General features: G+C 34.1%; 3 protein-coding genes across 4 annotated transcripts in view; 2 read left to right on the top strand and 1 right to left on the bottom strand.

The window, feature by feature from the left end:
- Positions 1-693: 693 nt before the first annotated feature.
- Positions 694-9,456, bottom strand: LOC123691451 (ARF GTPase-activating protein Git). Its single transcript, XM_045635853.1, has 13 exons — positions 9,307-9,456; positions 9,087-9,220; positions 8,635-8,747; positions 7,895-8,075; positions 7,462-7,592; positions 6,618-6,807; positions 6,111-6,183; positions 5,566-5,760; positions 5,057-5,187; positions 4,227-4,661; positions 3,507-3,614; positions 2,791-2,931; positions 694-1,695 (listed from the first exon to the last, which is right to left on the bottom strand). The coding sequence occupies exons 1-13, from the start codon at positions 9,365-9,367 to the stop codon at positions 1,528-1,530; spliced, it is 2,061 nt and encodes a 686-aa protein (XP_045491809.1). The 5' UTR covers positions 9,368-9,456; the 3' UTR covers positions 694-1,527.
- A 358-nt stretch (positions 9,457-9,814) lies between these two features.
- On the top strand, positions 9,815-13,777 carry LOC123691404 (dolichyl-diphosphooligosaccharide--protein glycosyltransferase 48 kDa subunit). Its single transcript, XM_045635780.1, has 7 exons — positions 9,815-10,010; positions 10,134-10,372; positions 10,684-10,926; positions 11,454-11,597; positions 11,931-12,092; positions 12,403-12,633; positions 13,574-13,777. The coding sequence occupies exons 1-7, from the start codon at positions 9,881-9,883 to the stop codon at positions 13,730-13,732; spliced, it is 1,308 nt and encodes a 435-aa protein (XP_045491736.1). The 5' UTR covers positions 9,815-9,880; the 3' UTR covers positions 13,733-13,777.
- An 805-nt stretch (positions 13,778-14,582) lies between these two features.
- The window catches only part of LOC123691514 (leucine-rich repeat flightless-interacting protein 2), a 56,067-nt gene continuing 52,862 nt past the window's right edge, over positions 14,583-17,787 (top strand). The window contains exons 1-2 of one of the 2 annotated variants that reach the window (XM_045635966.1): positions 14,583-14,956; positions 16,641-16,738. In XM_045635966.1, the coding sequence (XP_045491922.1) occupies positions 16,661-16,738 (78 nt within the window). In that variant the 5' untranslated portion in view covers positions 14,583-14,956; positions 16,641-16,660. Of the gene's footprint in view, positions 14,957-15,024; positions 15,249-16,640; positions 16,739-17,787 lie in introns of those variants that run through there. The other variant, XM_045635965.1, reaches the window with a different exon arrangement.

Here is a 17,787-nt window from a genome sequence, read left to right as displayed (position 1 = left end):
GCTAAACGTTATTGTAATATTAAACCAACATTTGACAAAATGGATACAATTTTAGAATAACTTTTAGAATTTGATACATTCCTTACCTACTACAAAGTCACAACACAAATACAAACCAACATTTCTTCATATAAATTTTTCTTATTTCGCACTGCATCAATATTTTCTCCAAATAATTATCAAGATTATAACTAGATTAATCACGTTAATTAAAGGAAATTGAATCGATCGATATACACACTTAGGAAGACAAAAATTATTATTAATTAATTATATTAATAATAAGTTTTTTAGAAAAAAATTATAAGTTCATGATGAAACAAAAAGGTTTCATCTAAACAGATAACCCACCATGAAACATAAGCTTGATTAATTTAGTATTTTCTAGGGTTTGAGGGTTGATTAATTTAGAAAGAGTATAAAAAAAAACCAAAACTCGAAATTCATTATGCTAATTAATACAAAAATAGAACACAACCGTTCGCAACACCTTCTCAATTTCATGTCATCAGAAAAGAATAGAAACAATTTGATTATTCAAATCCATCCATCTCTATAAGAGCTAGCGCGCAAGAGCAACTTTTTTCTCCGCAACTATTTTGTCTCTCCCACCTATGGGATAGTATGAAAGTGCGCTCACGTAGCGACGCAACTCCCCATAGAGTTAATGGGAGAGACAAAATAGTTGCGGAGACAAAAGTTGCTCTTGCGCGCTAGCTCTTAGGCTTAGCACGCACTGCGGTTAAACGCGAGCAGCACAGGAATAGCTGAAAACGCAAAACCGCATACGAACACGCATTGCGGCTCGCGTTTTGCTTAATTTTATGTCAGTACCATCATGGATTTCTGGCGAGTAGCATGTGTTGTGGCTTTGATTTTGAAATATAAGAAGCAAAAGTCGTAAACAACGCCGCCGCCATAAGTACTGGGTACATCCGCTAACAGATCAAAGACATTTAAAAGGATACTTTTGCAAAATGTACAATGATGTGCGAGAGCATCCCGATACATTTTTTAATTACTACTGAATGTCTATTAGTACCTTTGATAAATTATTACAAGCCGTAGCAAGCAATATAAAACCGAATGCGGTTAAACGCTGTGCGTGCGCTACCATACTATTACTATAGGACACAAAAAAACGCGATCAAAATGTAGCAAGTTACGTTTTTAAAATCAGTCACTGAAAAACGTCACTAATGTGTGCGCTTGTGTAGAAAACTATGTGTTACATTTTTTTGCGGTTTCAGACCTACGATAAAACGCGTACGTTTAACCGCAGTGCGTGCTAAGCCTTACGGAACACAAAATTCCATATTCAAAAACGTCACCATCAACGTAGAACACAAGATTCCTAATTCAAAAACACCACCATTTTACAACACGAAAATTCTTAATTCAAAATCGTTCCACAAAAAAAACATTCTTTATTCAAAACACTTATTTAAAAAACGTTCCCACACAGCACTTGAGGAGGTTTATTGCCCCCTTGGGTCGGGCCTACACTGTCGTGTAGTAGGCCGTTCGCTAGGAGGGCTGGAAGTGAGTAACTAATAACTTCGTCGCTTTAGCAAGATCGTACGCAGCTGTACGCACTTGGTCTATTGGAGCTTGTGCTGTACACGCTATGGCTAATTCTTCGCTCGCTGTTCGCAGCTCGCTGACCACTTGTTCTAGGGACGCGTCCGCACATGTCTGGAAGGGAATGATTGTTTATAGCTGTGCGATAGTGTTGGGATTTTTTTACGGTTGAATTATTGTTAATGATTGTTTGATGGTGTTTGGATTGTATGTCACAAATGCCTACCTTTGAAATTCTGGTAAAAATCGAAAATTTCTAAGAATAAAATTATAAATTTAAATTTTTAGATCATTCGATTCCCGGTTGAAGCAAGTGGATTTTCGAAAATATTTGAATGCAGTTTTATTTCTTTTTAAAAATATTTTTTGCTATCTTCAATATTTTATGTACATTCCCTCCAGGAACTATCGAAAATTTCGACACTATATGCACAGTACCTTCGGGAAGAGCGCGAGCAGCGAAGCGGCATCGCGTCGCAGTCCGGAAACCTCGCTCGCTGTAGACGCGCTGCACTCCATAGAATATGAGATATCACCTAAACTGGCAACCTCGCACGCGTTATGTGCACGACTGTACCCACTCAACACAGTACCTGCAGGCCGGCAACCGCGCTCCACAGAATATGAGATTTCTCTATATACAGCGGTAGACGTATAATTATTAGAAACATCTAACACAATGAATTAGTCATCCAATTTATTGAACATTTGTGTAACAACTTATTAACTAACATAGACTAAAACTAAGGTAACATTTGATTAAAATTAATCAATATCTTATGAAACTACATAGACAGGTGTTCTATTATGTATGAAATAATGATTAATCTCTAATACGTTGCTACACAAATGTTAAATAAATTTGATGACTAATTCACTGTCAGGTGTTTCTAATTAAACGTTCACCACTGTATAATGTATATATTTTGTACTAGCTGCTCCGCGCGGTTTCACCCCCGTGGCTCCACTCCTGTTGCCTGTAGCGTGATGAAATATAGCCTATAACCTTCCTCGATAAATGGGCTATCTAACCCCGAAAGAATTTTTCAAATCGGACCAGTAGTTCCCGAGATTAGTGCGTTCAAACAAACAAACAAACTCTTCAGCTTTATAATATTAAGTATAGATTATATTTTGTATTGTGTAAAAATGTGTAATGCTAGTGTGAGTGTAGAAAGGACAATTTTGTATGGAGTGTCCGGGGTGTACCTGCGGGAAGAGCGCGAGCAATGAAGCGGCGGCGCGTCGCACTGCGGCGGCGCGGTCCGGCAACCTCGCACGCTGCAGTCTCGCAGCACTCCATAGTTCTTGGATCGCACGCGTCACCGCTTCCGCGCGACATTGTACCACCTGTAGATACAAGTATTAAAAAAATCTCGTCACCTGCTTATAAAAATATAATACTTTAAAAAAATGTGTAATAAAAATGTAATTACATAAAATTAACAGCTAAACTCTCTCTCCTACTGCTGGCAAATTATAATATAAATGTTTGCAGTGAAAGCACTATATCGAGACATTTTCATGTATCGTTTTAGTTAAAAAGATTTTTCTGTTTTATGTATATTTCTGTCTGTCTCTGTATTTTCCAATAAAGAATAAATAAAGTCAATTATTCTAAAAACACCTTTAAAAACCCAGTTACGACATTTTTGTTAAATTCTCATTATACCCTCACCGCTATTTAATGTATGATTTTATCTAGACTAATATATTTTTAAAAGTTTATCTTTATAAAACCAATCTGTATTTGTTTACAGTTAACACTTGTTACGCGAATAAAAATAACAAATAAATGGATAAAGCACAGCTTTTTACGAGCGTGACATTGTTGCCTTTGTATGATTTTCCTCAATAAAAACTTGGCACCTTTTCCCCCCTTTGGCTCAGTGGTTAAATCAATATTAACACGATTTATTTCTTACCTCTGCATTCAACGGTTCGCTAGAAGTGTCGATATCCATCATACTAGAGCCGCCAATCTCCAGCGCCCCCTGTGTGAGCGACCGCTCCAGTCCGGGAATGCTTGTCAACTGAACGGAAAATTTATCAACATTGCTTATATAATAGCCCTGTGTAATAGCCCTGTGTAACAAAGACCTCAGTAAAATACAACTACCCACAAATATATTTAAATATGAAAGAAAGAAAGAAAGAAAATACATTTATTTTAATGTCTTGCCACACAGGAAATATGTAATATAAAATTTATCAATGATTGATTTACAATCTGTATTATATAAGTTTAATTTTAATTCATTTGCATTCATTCATGTAATTCGTTTAAACTTAAAACCAAATTTGTCTGTCAATGTAAAAATATCTAACCTAAAAAGGTTTCTTAGGAGGATTTTTATCTACATTTGTTAATGTATCCAAACTACATATAATAATACCATTAGGGAAATACTGTTAATATATTAAATAACTAGTGTTAATATATTATTTTTTTTATATTAATTATTATTATTAGAAAATTTAACTACAAAAAAATCTCAACTATTTCTTCTACAGGGACAAGGAAATTTGAAGATTGATCCATCCAAGATTGTTATAGCTAATCATTACAAACTAATTTTTTAACAATCATTATTAATTACTACTGTTACTAAAATTAATCTAACTACACAATTAACGATTAGTACCTGATGTTTAGTAACCTGCCAGTTATTCCTCGGACCCTCCCTAGTCTCATACATACTGACCGGGCGGGTCTTAAGTTTGACGTCCTCCCCCTCCCCCTCCCCCGCGCCCCCCAACTGCTGGTCCATACTCCTCCCCCTCTCCTTCACCTCCTCACTTATGGACACCTGGGATATACTGTCATCGTCTATGCTGCTTGTCTTTAGCACGCTGTTCTCTTTGGTCAGCTGCTCGACTATGGTCTGTAAGTTCTTCAGTTGGTTCTTGAGTTCCGTGATGGTGGAATCGCGGCTGTCCAGTTCCTTTTTGAGCGTTTCGACTTCTTCGCTCCGGTCTGTCGGTGTGTTTGTTCGTTCGGATAGTGGTTGGTCGTTTGGGAGGGACGCGTTGTACGTGGATGATACCGTTTCGCCCGCTTTCGGGTCTAATGCGGACATCTAGAAAGTTTATAATTATTTTCAGGATATGGATAATGGATGATTTCTATAACGTAGGAATTAATAATAATTAATTTGTTTTGTTAGTTCTCTAATTAATCATTAAATACATAAAAGCTACAAGCTGGTCCTTCTAGCCAAATCTCGAGACTTCGACTGCAGATAGATCCGGCTCGAAGGACCATATCGTTTTCATAACTAATCTGACATTATTTTACTTTCCAGAAGTAATTATTTATAATAAACTAACAATTTGCCACACAACTACCTACACCCGTCGTTACTCACATCAAATTCAAAAATAATTATTTATAAATCAACCAAAAAAGTTGTACACGTTTAAAAATTATCATAACAACATAGACCATACTACATATACACCCGTCGTTACTCACATCAAGTTCCCGTAGTGCTGCATAGTCGTCGTCAGACGCGACAGAATCGTACAGCGGCTCGTCGTCTGATAATTGTGACAAGTGACGTAAGTGGCTCGCTGATAGTAGTGGGTTTGTAGGGCCTGTTAACGCTGTAAGGGAAATATAGAATTACAAAAACTTGACGTTTTCAAATTTTATTCATAACAAAAACATTTTCCAAAATTAGTTTAGGGTTAAAATATGTTGACAAATTGTCAGTAAAGAAGCTTATAGAACGTCTCAAATTTGATTTTGGATTAAAATAAGTTGACAAATTGTCAGGAAACAAGCTTTTAGACTATTTTTCTGGTGATTAAAAAAAATGTTTGAGAAAATTGTTTCTCTTCAAATTCATATAGTAGGCAAATTCTATTTTTAAACGAATATTTTTAATAAAAAATTTGTAAACCAACAATTACGTAGAACGAATTTTGTGTACCAAAGGCATACAAATCTTGCTTAAACTACCCTCATAACTTTTAACTCACCTCTCGGCTGCAAACTAGCGATCCTCTGTCGTCTAGTAGCGTCCAGCAGTACATCTCGCAGTAGAGTAGCGAACTCTGGTGAAGAGAGACGGGCCAGTTTCTGTCTTCCCTGGTTCCTGGGAGCTGATAGCGCTGGGTTCACCGGGAGGAATGCTACTCCGCAACGTTCTAGACCGGTTGCGCTGGTTTGCCAGACTGGGAAATTGAGAATTGTGATGTTAGTGGATTAAGTGGGTTATGGAAATAAATGTATTTCACAAAAAGACTTAGTTTTATTTCGATATATTATTGCATGGAAGCGGCCTAAGGAATAAAAATTATAGCGACCTATACAGACACAGCACGAGCTTCACAAGGGCTCGAAATTTCGTACTCTATGAAATTTGTGTTTTCTTTTTAACATGCTAATTTCTAATAGATACAACGTATGTGACGCTCGTGTTTGACGCTTATATGTATATATATGACATATAGAGCGTTTTTAATGTTTCGTGCTATCTACATGCATTATGATAAGATTTGTTTAACAAACAAGATTTACTTACTAGCTTCCGTTTCTCGTCGATCTATTTCATCGTAGATGTCCATAACCAATTCTTCAAATAGATGATTAGGCAACTGAAATGTTCAAAACATATTAAACTCACATTGAATATCATTATTTACTTCATTCACTCATAAACATTCAATTTCATACATTCATTCACTCCTGAACATTCAATTTCGTTCATTCATTAACTCCTGAACATTAAATTTCGTACATTCATTCACTCATGATCTATTGAGTATAAATTTATAATGTAGTTTATTGGTGTATATGTAAACGCTATGGTACAAAATGTCTTTGTAAATGTTTGAGTTTCTTCTTTTTTGACACTTGGTGCGCTACCTGTCCTTTTCTTGGTTGCTCTGTGTAATGTAATGTATGCGTTTAACTTTTATTAAAAACATTGGTTGTAAAGAAGAAGTTTTATTGGAAATATTACCAAATCCCAACATGAACATTCAATTTCGTACATTCATTCATTCATTCGTTCATTCTAAACACATACCAATTGCAATTTGCCCCTCGCAGCCTTAGCGACGTCAGTCATCTCGTGTGTATCATGAGCTCGAGGCACGATGTAATGTCTGCCGGACGCGTGATCCGGTTTCTCGCCGGTGAGGAAGTATATCATTCGGTCGGTCGCTTCGTACACTAGCTCCGTCATTCGGTCAGCTAGCTCTGTGTGGCCGCCTAGCCTGGAATATTTTAAAGAATTATATTTAGTTATATTCTCTATACTTCATAAAAAAATATAAGATTTAAAGAAAGTGGTTTTTATTTCTGTAATCACTATTATTTGGGACTTTGAATGTACAAAAGGTACAATTTTCGGATAAGGAAGCGACAATACCCTGATGATATGTTGATACAAAGTAAAAAACTTTTTAATTCGTGTAAATTCAACACCTATTTTCTTAAATATGTGTTGAATTGAATTTGAATATAATATTGAATTCGTAAAATGACTATTCTTTAGTCATTTTGTAAGTCTACCACTGAATCGTAATATTGCTTCTACCTCGAAGAATCAAGCAAGTACCTTTTTAATGGTTACTTATGTGGCATAACAATCATCTTGTCTTTCTTTTTTTACATAATATGCGTCATAGTAAACATATTTTCTCTTTATCACTACATAGTATAAAACAAAGTCGTTTTCTCTGTCCCTATGCCCCTTTGTATGCTTAAATCTTTAAAACTACGCAACGGATTTTGATGCGGTTTTTTTAATACATAGATAAAGTGATTCAAGAGGAAGGTTTTAGTGTATAATTTATTACGTTTTAGACAAAGCGGGCGAAGCCGCGGGCGGTAAGCTAGTTATAATCATATTTATTTCTAGCACTAACCTAGCACACTCGCTGGGCGTGTTCCCTGCGCTGTCCCTAGCGGTGGGGTCTGCGCCCCACGCCACCAGCAGTTCCGCTTGCGCCGGTTGCCCCGCGCGACACGCTACGTGCAGGCACATGTTGCCTTTCTCCTGTGGAAAAAAAAATGTAATTTGATTTAGAATTTCACATAAATTCTCACAATCACATAAATTAACTTCATCTGTATGTTTGTATGCAATCAACTTCTTTAGAGTTATTTTTGACACACTTAAAACGAATTGACAGATTTAATTCAAGGTTTGGTGACAGCACAATAATTTCATAACTTATGATTATCTTATTTAAGCATGTTTTTATAAGTTTTTTTTTTTACTTTATTTTGAATTCTAGAATCTATCGTTTAATGAAAAAATTGACATTGAAAAATAAAAATAACTTAATTAAAACACACCTGATTATAATAATTAGGATCTGCACCCTGCGCCAACAGCCTCATTCCAGTATCCAATGACGAACTTCTCACCGCACTGTGCAACTGTCTTCCTAGCTCACTGGGAGGTTCATCTCTTCTCGCTCTCAACACATATGCTAGACGGAGATGCTTAGCTAGTATAAACTCCGATTTCACTGGACTGAAAGGGTAACCTTACTTAGTTTAAGTGATCCATACTGGATTTTTACCTGTACTGTAATGTTATTAAGAGGAATATTTTTTTTGTAAGTTTGTTAATTTGAAACTTTAATCTGAATACTAAAGAAATTTAAAAAGACGTGTGGCACTCGGGGACTGCCGCGGTAAAGCTATTGCATAGCATGCCTTCAAGCCACACCTCCGAGCCCGTCGGAGTGGGGAGCGTGAGGTTTTTTCGTTACGGAATTTCTCGATTCGGTCCCCGCGCTCAAGGCCCGCGATAGAAGCTATGCAATAGTTTAAAAATATTTTCACTAGTATAAACTCAGTAGAAAGTTACACAATTTCCAAATAACAGAAGCAATTTTTTATCCACATATTCAATATCTGGACTAACTATTATGAGTTGTGTTAATTATAATTATTGTTAGTTAGTCATGATTGCTGTATTATAAGAGCTCCTGTTTAATCACTTAAACAGTCAATTTAAACAATTGCATCATCATCTAAATTAACAAACAGAACATACACCGCAAGCATAAAACAAATTTAATACTTACTGTAGAGGGTCTTTAGGAGTTGGTTTCTTCCGTAAATGCTTTGGCGCCGATGTGTCTAACAAGGAATGTTCCCAAATACTGTTTACATTTTGTGCTGTGAGCGCTTGCACCATCTAAGGAGAATTTAATGTTTGTAAAATTTATATAAAATTGAATTGATTGTAAAAATTATAGAAATAAGATTATGTAGGGCTATACATCAGAATATCTAAAATATGTTTAGAGGTGTAATAATGGAAATAAGATATGAAGGTCATCAGAATATTTTTGTATTCAAAATTATACTATTACGAATGGATATAACCATGAATTAATCCTGAGCAAACAAATTATTTACAGTAGAATAAGATTGCAGTGGGTATTTACCCATTTACCCATATAAAATAGTTTATAATGGTTAAATACATATTCTTTATTATAGTGCATAATATATTATAGTTTATTTTACGTACAGCTAAAAGGGAAGGTGGCCAAGAACCCTGCCGTAAAGATTTTACATGCGAAATATGCCGTCCCATACTCCGATGAACACTGCAGCATTCCGCACACAACAACAACCCACGGTTTATCGACGCCCACGATGGATCTACGACAAAAACAGGATATTAACACCGGCTCAATCAAGAGTCTAGTCATTAATTACTGTCTCAAATCGAAATTAGAACATCTTACCCGATGCCCCACAATCGGAACACATTTCCATCGAAGACCGATGTTTAGATCTTGAAATCATTTTTGTTTTGTACACTCCTTATTATAAATACACTAAAACAAGCTACTTATTCACACTATTATAATAATTAATTAGTATTATAAACATAATAACTTGAGTAATAACTTGAATACAAAAATAAAACAATTCAACCCTCGAAACGTCAATCAAAAACATGTACCACAGATTATAACATTAATTACTAAAAAGCAGAGCTAAAAAGCAAAGAGTATATTATAAAGTACAGATATAAAATGTGTGTTTTATTATTAATTAAAAATAAAATATTTAATTTTGATATCAAGATAAATTAGGAAATAGGGGTATGTATATTATATGTACATATTCTTACTATTTACTTTTTAAAAGAACCATGTTTTGTTATTAAAGACTAAATACCTTGTATCAGAGGTTTGTTTTGTATTAAAAAAAACTTTAATATTTTGAATATGGCTGGCAACATCGAGTCGGCCTGCGAGACACGTCATACGTCAGAGGCCAGTTTATATATTTTTATCGTAAAATTTCAACAAAATGAAGTTTTCTATTATATTAGGGATTTTAACATGCTGCTCTATAGCGTTTGCCTATCAAGAAACATTAGTGCTTGTCGATAATCTTAACGTAAGAGAAACTCATTCACAATTTTTCAAATCTTTGCAAGGTAATACACCGATGCCGGTACAGTTTTTGTCAATTATCTTCCATGGTTCCCCGCTTTCATATACCTCGACGTTTTAACATTGAAAGTTAACATTTAGCTCATTAATAAATTGTTATTTCACAGAACGAGGCTACACTCTCACATTTAAGTTGGCCGACGACGCTAACCTTGTTCTCTCGAAGTATGGCGAATATTTGTACAAGAATTTGGTCGTGTTTTCGCCCAGTGTGGTGGAGTTTGGTGGTCAAATCGATACTGATGCTATCACAAAGTTCATAGATGATGGAGGCAATGTGCTTATTGCTGGTAACTCGGCCGCTAGCGATGTATACAGGGAAATTGCCTCAGAATGCGGTTTTGAAGTAAGTAACATTGGTGAATATAAATCGGGAACTTGTTTTTACTTATAACTCTTTAAACAGCACAGTGTAAAGAGTTAAAACTTAAAGCATGTTGAATAAATATATTTGGATGGTCTGATCTCCTTCCTACTAAGATGGAGATTTCTATGACAATTTCAGTTTTCGTAATAGATATAACAAAAAGGCAATCAATAATTTTGTCATTGAAATAATCCGTTTTACTTTACCCCAGGAACCAATTATTATTTTTATAATGTTTTTGGTTATATAACAATTAACAACAACTTTAAATAAAAATATAAATTTTATAGATGGATGAAGAGTCAGCAGCAGTGATAGATCACTTCAACTTTGACGCACTAGATGATGGAGACCATACAAGAATTGTAGTGTCGCCCAAGAACTTAATTAATGCGCCAACCATTGTTGGACCTCAGAATATCAAGCCCTTACTATTTGAGGGTACAGGATTGATTCTGGATAAAGACAACAGCTTAGTTATGCCCATATTGAGTGCAGACAGCACTGCTTACAGCTATAATCCTAAGAGCCAGGTATTATATTTTTGTATTCTTAAAGCTAAATACTAAATGATAATCCCTACATAATATAAATGCAAAAGTAACTCTGATTGTCTGTCTGTTACGCTATTCCATTTAAACCTCTCAGGCGATTTTGATGAAATTTGGCACAGACAATCTTTAGACCCTGAGAAAGAACATAGGCTACCTTTTATTACGAAATATGTACCACGGGCGAAGCCAGGGGCGGACTGCTAGTGTTATATATGTCTAAAATTACTTATAAGAAAGTATGTTAAATTTCAAATTCAGTTGTTGTTTGTATACCATGTAATAATAAAAGAAAGAATAAATTGTGTCTTTTCCCATGCAGTGACAAATATAATAAAATTAAACATGTTATAAATAGATATGTGGGTTATCAGTAGTAACTGATAATGTATCCGTTATTCAATTCAGAATTTCTTATAAGCGATTTCTGTAATAATGTAAAATTAAATAAAGTCATATAATCTTTAGTGCCTTAAATTCAGATTCAAATAATTTATTTTTAATTAAAGGTTAAAGAATACCCTCACGCCGTTGGCCGCAAGACGGTCCTCATAGCCGCTCTGCAAGCCAGAAATAATGCTCGCATTGTATTCAGTGGTTCACTGTTCTTCTTCTCCGATGAAGCTTTTAATGCCCCTGTATCTAAGGTCCATGTAAGTAATCTTTTCTTTATTCAAATGAAATTCTCTTTGTTATTTGTAGGTTTATATTTTGCAAATCTGTGTGTTAACAGTTCGGTTATTCAATAAAGAAATTTCATAGGTGTTATATTTTTTTTTCAGTTTTCAAACCAATAAGATTTTTTTGTGTAGTATGGTTAAATTTATGTCGTTAAATTTGTGGTTAAATTTTAAATTTTACTTACAATTACAATGATTTCTAGATTATCTGCAGTCTCTTTATTCTAAATATTTATAAAAGTAAATATTACATCTGTGAATTTTATTACGAAAAATCATATAACATGCTGATTTAATAACTTCCAGGGTGACAAACTAAAGTCTGACGCGTCTGGTAACAAAGAGCTGGCTATTCACTTGAGCCAATGGGCCTTTGGCGAACGAGGGCAGTTGCGCGTGGGGCGTGTACAGCATCACCGCCAGGGGGACAGCGAGTCGTCCAACACGTACACCATTATGGACACTGTGGTATGTAGTGATTAGCAATCTGCCTTGACTATGCTCGTGGCCTAGCTTATAGCATGTTATTGTTTGCGTACATATCCAATGGTGAAAGAATTTTTGCAATCTGGCGATTACCTAGTTCGTGAGATTAGTGTGTTCAAAGAAACAAACAAACTCTTAATTTAAAGATTGTTAGTGTATTTTACCTTCTCTAGTACATGTTTAATTGTTATTAAATTATTATTTTTTTGTATCTCTTTTTCAGTAAACCATTCCTTAAGAAATCTCATCAAACCTAGCAAACCTAATTTAATATCAATAAACTGTCCCACAGGTATACAGAATCGAAATAGAAGAACTCAAGAACGGCAAATGGCAGCCATTCGAAGCTAACGACGTGCAACTAGAGTTCGTTCGCATTGATCCCTTCATCCGCACCACGCTCAAGAAGAAGCCCAATGGAGTGTACGAGGCTATCTTCAAGGTTCCTGATGTGTGGGGAGTATACCAGTTCAAGGTTGATTACGATAGGATCGGATACACAAGGCTTTATCATTCTACTCAGGTATGTAAATGAGAACTAGTTTTGTTTTAGAATACAGTTTTTTTAAGTGAATCTTCTTTGGCCGCGTTGAGAGTAAAATTTGGCATTTTGGCATCATGGCAAAATCGTCGCGTCATGGAGAAAGGCGAGGATTTTCGTATCTTTGAATCTTGCCAAAGAAGTTTCTCTTCTTCTTTTTTTACAATAGATACAGTATAAAATAGCAAGCTAATGCAATTATTCTAATGAAAATTTTTTTTAATTACACTCTTAACCTACCTGCAATATTATAAATAAATAAATATTATAGGACATTATTACACAAATCGACCTAGTCCCACAGTAAGCTCAATTAAGGCTTGTGTTGTGGGTACTAGGCGACGATAAACATAATATTTAATAAATACATATATAGATAATAACACCCAGACCCAAGAACAAATAATTGAGTTCATCACACAAATATTTGCCCTGACCGGGGATCGAACCCGGGACTGTCGGCTCAGTAGGCAGAGACTTTACCACTGCGCCAACCGCGTCGTCAAAATTATATTTATTAAATTATTTTTATTTATTTTATTTTATTTTATTCATAAAAGGTACCTTACAGCTGTTGATAAGATAAATTATACTAATTACATATAAAAACGCCAATTACAAGGCACACCGATAATAGTAAAATTGTGTGACAAAAAACGGCAAATTACAAAGGTACTAGTTATAATTGTTTTCTTTTACTTTAACAAACTTAACTTAACTTTAACAAAAAATTCTTGATGAAACACAAAACATAAATGAATTAAATGTGACTTCATTATATTTATGATATTGCGTTTTGCGCCTAATCTGCGCCTACTAGAAATTTAATTTACTATACATCATACTATTGTCATCATACTATTTAAAAAAATAGTAAATACATATTAAAAAACTTGCAACACTTATAATTTCTTCATTCCAGGTGTCTGTCCGCCCGCTACAACACACGCAATACGAGAGGTTCATACCCAGTGCCTACCCCTACTATGTGAGCGCATTCTCCATGATGATTGGAGTGTTCCTCTTCTCTTTTGTATTCCTGTACTATAAGGACGACTCACCTAAATCTAAGAGTGAATAAGTAGTGTAATATTTATTGTACGCATGTAATAAATTTTTAATAGTTTGATGGTTTTTTATTTATGATACCTGTTTGATCTGGTGATGTTTCGGATAGCATATTTTAATTAATTGACATTAATTTTCATACATTTTTGTCATTTTAATAGAAGAATAAGAATGAGCTGATGATGCTTGATGGGAACGTCTTGTTTAGTCTTTGATTACTCGCATATTACTCCAATGGATGAAATTGAGATGAGACATATATATAAATCTCGTGTCACAATGTTTGTCCTCAATAGACTCCTAAACCACTTAACCGATTATAATAAAATTCGCACACCATGTGCAGTTCGATCCAACTTGAGAGATAGGATAGTTTAAACATGTAGATACCACGGGCGAAGCCGGGGCGGACCACTAGTATTATGTATGGATATTTGTCTACAATCACGTCAAAACTGCCAGACGGAATTTGATGAAACTCGCTGGTTTTGTAGCTTTTATATCAGAGTAATAGCAAAGCTATTAGCTATTATTTCAAAATTTGCTTGTATTGGAGACAGAAGTTCAGTGGAAATATAGGTAATTGTAGAGTAAAGGAAATCATTACATCGTATTTTCTCTTTCCAAATTTTTGAGCAGATTCAGTAAATAAATAATACCTATGAAAGAACAACTTATTGTGGATTGTACAGCTTTTGATGATTTTCTAGTAAAGTTATCGTTTCTTATGTAAAACTGTAAATATTTTCTAAAAAATTATAAAAAATTGCATTTTTTTTTAAATAGCCTTATGCCAACCTCCTCCTGCCATAGCACCGGAAAGATGAACGTAACCAATTATAACTGTCAGTCAAATCTTGAACGCAACGGTTTGGAATGGCAGATATTAAGAAAAAATGGCATGCCTGTCACAAATTTCGTGCTACAATTTTTAACTGTGGAATTTAATTGTAAAGACGCTCCCAGTTACAAGTATATTTTATGAATAAACAATATTATAACAAAGTGCCAAAACCGCTTGTTATCGTTATATAATAAACATAAAAAACACAATTTAAGTGATTCGTGCAGGCAGTGATTTTGGTGAATACGTATTTCGTCAAAAAATTTGCGTATAGCCAAATGTTTAGAAATTGTTTACAATAAGGATAACTATAAGGTGTATGTGTACTTAATTGTGTGATATAAATACTCGATTGGTCATTGTAGTGATGTGTTTACATCAGTAAACTGTCCTGTAAGTATGATGTCATTGTATTTTGTGACTGCCATTAAAAATGTGTTGGCTTTGTGCCCACCCGTTTTCCTGCTAACACAATTCTGATACGGTTTACTAAAAACATCCATGCGGGATAAGCATACAGCATCCTCTAGGTTATAGTGACTTGTTGAAGACAAATATGTAAATAAGACACCTTGTGAGCAAAGGATACAAAGTGATTGAAAAGACTTGCATTTTATTGTCAGTTTTATCTTTGTACAGAAGTAATTGGCCAGGAAAAGCTCCTAATTGATGGCTCTGGGGAATAGTAAGTTAGCTAGTTGTAAACTAACAACAATCTGTACATATATCTTATCAGTTTCAAGTTATGGGCTGTAGAAGAAGTAAGAACCAATTATACAAAAAGTGTCCGATGGAAAATGTCCAATTTATACAAAAAGCTACAGCCTAGATATACAACAACACATAAAATCTCCAATAATTGTAATGTGTGGAGAATTATTTGACATAGTTTTAAAATTAAGTCTATAAAACAGTTCTCCTATTACTAATAATTGAATTTTCATACAATAAAATGATACATCTTTAACACAACACACCATTATACCATATTACATTTTATTTACAAAATTCACTTTGTTTAAATTGTCAAGATCCATCTATATACTTTACTTTTAAATGTAAAGTTTCGTTAAGCTTCATATAGTACATTTAATCCCTAATAAGAATGGAATATTAAAATAGTTGTTAAAAAAATAGGTCAGAATTAATTGCTATTATAATTCTGTGATATCAAAATAATATGTGTTTTTAGTCCTGTAGAAATGATAAATATTCTTTTATGCAATATTTTGTATCTTATTTTTTGTAGTAATCTAAATTTACTGATAAGAGCACGGACTTGCATTTAAAATATTATGCATCCTAGTTGTCTAGTGAATTTACTAATTTAAGTTTATATTTTGTGTTTTATCAAATAGAAAATGTTTTAATGTACTTTGTACTCATGCTAAGTGTTATGTAGATAGCCTTGCCACAAACGTATGTGGCAGGCACAAATCACTTTTACCATTACATGTGAGGCTGTAAAAATGCTGTCCGTATGTGTCTGCCCTTTTTGGGAGATCACTGTTTGTACTGATGAGGTATTTAGTCCTCATTCTTATTTAGATGTAGTTTAGTCATATTCAACTGTATGTTATTGTGCGTAGAGTTGAATATTACTTAACAGTATAATATTATCGAATATTATAAAGAGGAATGATTTGAATTTTGGTTCTTGGTTTATTACAAAACTAATTGATCCATTTAAAAATGTTACCATAAGGAAGCTCCATCTGTAGTCTGTACCAAGTTACATTCCAAGTTATGGCAATTGTTTTATTAATTCACATCAAAACAGGTAGACAGGCAAACAAAAAGATTGAGAAAAGATGATATATAGATGATATAGTTTGTTGAAAGTTTAGGGCCTGTTATAATCACCATATATAATAATTAGTTACTACAGAAAGCATATCTGTTCAATATAAAGAGTCATTAGAAACTAACTACACACTACCCCTTTACAACAATACTAATAATTCAATTAATATAAATACTTATATGGTTTCTCAGTATCTCAATCTTATATTTAACTTACAGACAGTGAAGCTATACAGTTTCTCAGTATCTTACTCATCTTATAATAAACTTACAGAAGGTGAAGCGACAGCTACGATGGACCCGTCGCGGCGCCAACGTACGCAGACGAAGGCCACGGCGGAGGAGCAAGCGCTTGACCAGATAGCCAGAGAGGTATGTACAGTGTCTATTCTTATGATATAAATGCGAATTTGTGGCACTTTATTAGATAGCTAGAGGTATGTTCATACTTATTTTCTAAATACCAATGTGTGTTGGTCTTTCTGTTACTCTTACGTGGTTTAAACTGTAGCACTGTATAGTTAAAGGCGCCAGTTCAAATAAGAGGTGTTTATTTCAAAAATTAGCCAGAAGGGATGATTTGTTAGATAAAAATTTTTAGTCAATGCTTTTATTCCCCGGGCAGTCTGTATTTTATATGTTAAACAAATGTAAAATTTAAAATTCATATTTTATAAAGTACAATAGTTATTGAAAACTATGTTAAATAAAAATTTGTGTATCATCTAAATTAAATATAGAATTGACTAACGCATAAAATACATATTTATCAATTTTAATGAGTTCTAAATGGAACAGAATATAATTATCTTTAGTTACAGTACATTAGTATACCTAATGCTATTTGTCCTCAATATCCTCACTAGATAACCATAAATCCTTACCATTTTGTTGAACAAAATAATTTAAAATAAACACATAAAACTAATATTATACTTATTTGTTACGAATTATTTCGCATTTCACTCATTATCACAGTTTTGCGTAAACTGAGCTTATCTACTGCTATTGCAAATCTACATTGATAAGTGATAACTGATAAGATTGTCTTATGATGGCCGTGTACTATTTAGATTTAGAATTATTATGATCTTCAAGTATGCTTTTCGTTAAATAAACATTTTTAAAGTGTATACGGTAATTAATGAAATGACTAGGATTCTTGTAATTTGCATTTGAATATGATGCTGTTTTTTTTTTGCCAAAAATATTATATACACATACTAGCTGACCCTCGTAACTCGCAAAATGTTAGCAAAATTTTTTCAAATTCCAATATTTTTAAGCTATTACACAGCTTTTACCACAGACTTTGAGCGCGGCGACCGAAAGTAAAAATTCCGTAACGAAAAAAACCTAACACCCCCCACTCCATTAGTCTGTGGCAATAGCTTTACCGCGGCAGTCCTCGAGTGCCACAC

The sequence above is a fragment of the Colias croceus genome, chromosome 4, assembly GCF_905220415.1.
Source record: "Colias croceus chromosome 4, ilColCroc2.1".
NCBI lineage: Eukaryota > Metazoa > Arthropoda > Insecta > Lepidoptera > Pieridae > Colias > Colias croceus.
This window is presented reverse-complemented; position numbering and strand designations above follow the sequence as displayed.

Bases quoted from the DNA above. Each gene is read 5' to 3' on its own strand.
- LOC123691404 (XM_045635780.1), top strand. From the start codon at position 9,881: ATGAAGTTTTCTATTATATTAGGGATTTTAACATGCTGCTCTATAGCG. The intron at 10,011-10,133 runs GTAATACACCGA...GTTATTTCACAG, and splicing joins ATTTTTCAAATCTTTGCAAG to AACGAGGCTACACTCTCACA. The intron at 11,598-11,930 runs GTAAGTAATCTT...AATAACTTCCAG, and splicing joins CCCCTGTATCTAAGGTCCAT to GGTGACAAACTAAAGTCTGA.
- LOC123691451 (XM_045635853.1), bottom strand. From the start codon at position 9,367: ATGATTTCAAGATCTAAACATCGGTCTTCGATGGAAATGTGTTCCGAT. The intron at 7,593-7,894 runs GTGTGTTTTAAT...TTTTTTCCACAG, and splicing joins ATCCTAATTATTATAATCAG to GAGAAAGGCAACATGTGCCT. The intron at 6,184-6,617 runs GTATGTGTTTAG...TGAACATTTCAG, and splicing joins CGAGGGGCAAATTGCAATTG to TTGCCTAATCATCTATTTGA.